The following is a 2538-nucleotide window of genomic DNA, read 5'->3' as shown; positions in this document are numbered from 1 at the left end:
TTGTATGTATGTACGTACGTATGTATGTATGTATAAAACAAGTCAGGGAGTTTTTTAACAGCAACATAAGGTTGAGATACTGGCTTTTTTTTCCAGCTAATAATCTACGAGGCTGAGCCAGCGGGCTGAGCCCTTTAATGTTTCTAGTTATTCAATAGTTATCTAGATCTAACTGGCTCCACCTACCGTCCACGTGGTTCATGATGGAGGCTACAAAGCAGAAATCTCACAAGAAGCGACAAGCTGGTACCAAAGCTATAAAAAAGAAGAAAAGGGACAAGAAGGGGAAGGAAAACGAGGAAGCAGAGGATCAAAGAAACCCCAAGGCTTTCACTTATCGTAGCGCCATCAGAGCAGCCAGATCAAAAAGGAGGACACTAGACATCAATGAAAAGAGGAACCGTCTCCCCCAGGTGGACAGGACTCCAGTTGAACCGCCCCCAGTACTAATAGCTGTAGTAGGACCACCTAAAGTTGGAAAGACGACACTAATTAATGGACTAGTGAAGCACTTCACTCATCACACTGTGTCCAAGAACCAGGGACCAGTCACTCTAGTGTCAGGTAACATATGCCATATGACGAGTTTGTTGTTCTTGAAAAAATAACCATACTGTATGGTACTACATGGGAGGGGGTGTAGTGTGTACTGAGATATACAAAAATGTCACGCCTACATGTACCTAAATATGCATATAATTACTACAACAAAATACAAATCATTAATTTTAGTTATTGCTTATATTGATCCTTCTCTCTCTCTCTCTTTCTCCTCAGGTAAAAAGAGACGGATCACATTTATTGAGTGCAATAATGACATCAATACAATGATTGACATAGCAAAAGTCGTAGACCTTGTAAGTAATCACAATGATAGTTTAATGATCACAGAAATATTAACGAGCCCAGATGTATTTTGTCTGGTATGTATTGTGTCTATAAATATCACCAAAGGAAAAATAGCACTATCTTTATTATCTTGAATTTTTAGTAGCTACAACTTTTTGTCTGTTGTACATTATAGGTATTGCTGCTTGTTGATGCCAGTTTTGGTTTTGAGATGGAAACGTTTGAGTTCTTAAATATCCTACAGACCCACGGGTTCCCTCGTGTGATGGGAGTACTGACACACCTTGACATGATGAAGAAGAACAAAAACTTGAGGAGACTCAAAAAGAAACTTAAACAAAGATTTTGGACAGAAATATATCAGGTAAGATACAATGTAGGAGAGAGTGTCAGTTTATAGGAAGAAATATTAAGTAACCTACATTTATTGTACATGTGCATGTACATTTAGCTTGATTGATTTTGAATTACAAAAAATTAAATAAGCAGATAAAAGTGCCAATGCGTAGTTGAAATAATTATGATAATCTGAACCCAATTTTTGTTGCATATTTGACTAGTTAATATACTGGTAATGTGACTCAGTCTTTATTTATTGATATTAAAGCATTATTTATTTTATTTGTTTAGGGTGCGAAACTTTTCTATCTGTCCAACATTCGTCATGGTCAATACATGAAGAATGAGTTGCATAATCTTGGTCGGTTTATATCAGTCACAAAGTTCAAACCACTGGACTGGCAGTCATCGCATCCTTACCTCATTGCTGACAGGTAGTGCGGTTAATGGTTATACTGTACATGTACATGTACATGCAGTGTGGTCTGGGGAAGACCAACCTTAACTCTATAGACTTATGGTGGGTTTTCCCTGACCACACCACATACATTTACAATGTATAATATGGGTAGAGTGTAGTAATATGGGCAGATGTTGCCCCTCCTGTGGTTTTGTTTATTTACGATAACAAACCACTCGTCCAATTCTTAGGAGTAGTTTTTGTGTAAATAAACAAAACTCTAACAGCTGGTTGAATGGGTAGCTATAAAAAATAAGGTTGAATATGCAAGGTTAATTTATGGTATTTATTATAAAATGCCGCATCTTGCATGTGTATATACTATATGATTGAATAAAAATTGGTCGGTTTATATCAGTCACAAAGTTCAAACCACTGGACTGGCAGTCATCGCATCCTTACCTCATTGCTGACAGGTAGTGTGGTTAATGGTTACATGTACATGTACGTGTGCATGTACATGTACATATACATGTACAGGGTATATGTATGCTATCTATAGGGTATATAGAGTGAGTTTAATATATAAGGGTGGATATTGCTCCTCCTGTGGTTTTGTTTATTTATAATAACAAAACCACTCGTCCAATTCATAGGAGTGGTTTGTTATTATAAATAAACAAAATTCCAGCAGCTGGTTCAGTGATGGGCTGAATGGGTAGCTATAAAAAATAAGGTTGAATATGCAAGGTTAATTCATGGCGTTTATAAAATACTGCATCTTATATGATTAAATAAAAATTATACATGTACATGACTATTATGTGGTTGTTACATGTACATTTATACTGAATACACTTTTATCAGTGTCTCTCTTTTTCCATAGGATGGAGGATCTCACATCTCCTGATTCAATTAAAGAGGATCCATTGTGCAACCGAACCATCTCA

General features: G+C 36.5%; 1 protein-coding gene across 1 annotated transcript in view; it reads left to right on the top strand.

The window, feature by feature from the left end:
• Positions 1-90: 90 nt before the first annotated feature.
• LOC100641020 (ribosome biogenesis protein BMS1 homolog) overlaps positions 91-2538 on the top strand; it is a gene marked incomplete at its 3' end in the record, with an annotated part of 7245 nt that continues 4797 nt past the window's right edge. Inside the window, exons 1-5 of the mRNA XM_003390874.3 lie at positions 91-564; positions 778-857; positions 1025-1213; positions 1480-1622; positions 2475-2538. Coding sequence (XP_003390922.1) covers positions 201-564; positions 778-857; positions 1025-1213; positions 1480-1622; positions 2475-2538 — 840 coding nt within the window. The remainder of the gene's footprint in view (positions 565-777; positions 858-1024; positions 1214-1479; positions 1623-2474) is intronic.

This window comes from Amphimedon queenslandica, unplaced genomic scaffold (genome assembly GCF_000090795.2).
Source record: "Amphimedon queenslandica unplaced genomic scaffold, v1.1 AMPQUscaffold_11603, whole genome shotgun sequence".
Classification (NCBI taxonomy): Eukaryota; Metazoa; Porifera; class Demospongiae; order Haplosclerida; family Niphatidae; genus Amphimedon; species Amphimedon queenslandica.
This window is presented reverse-complemented; position numbering and strand designations above follow the sequence as displayed.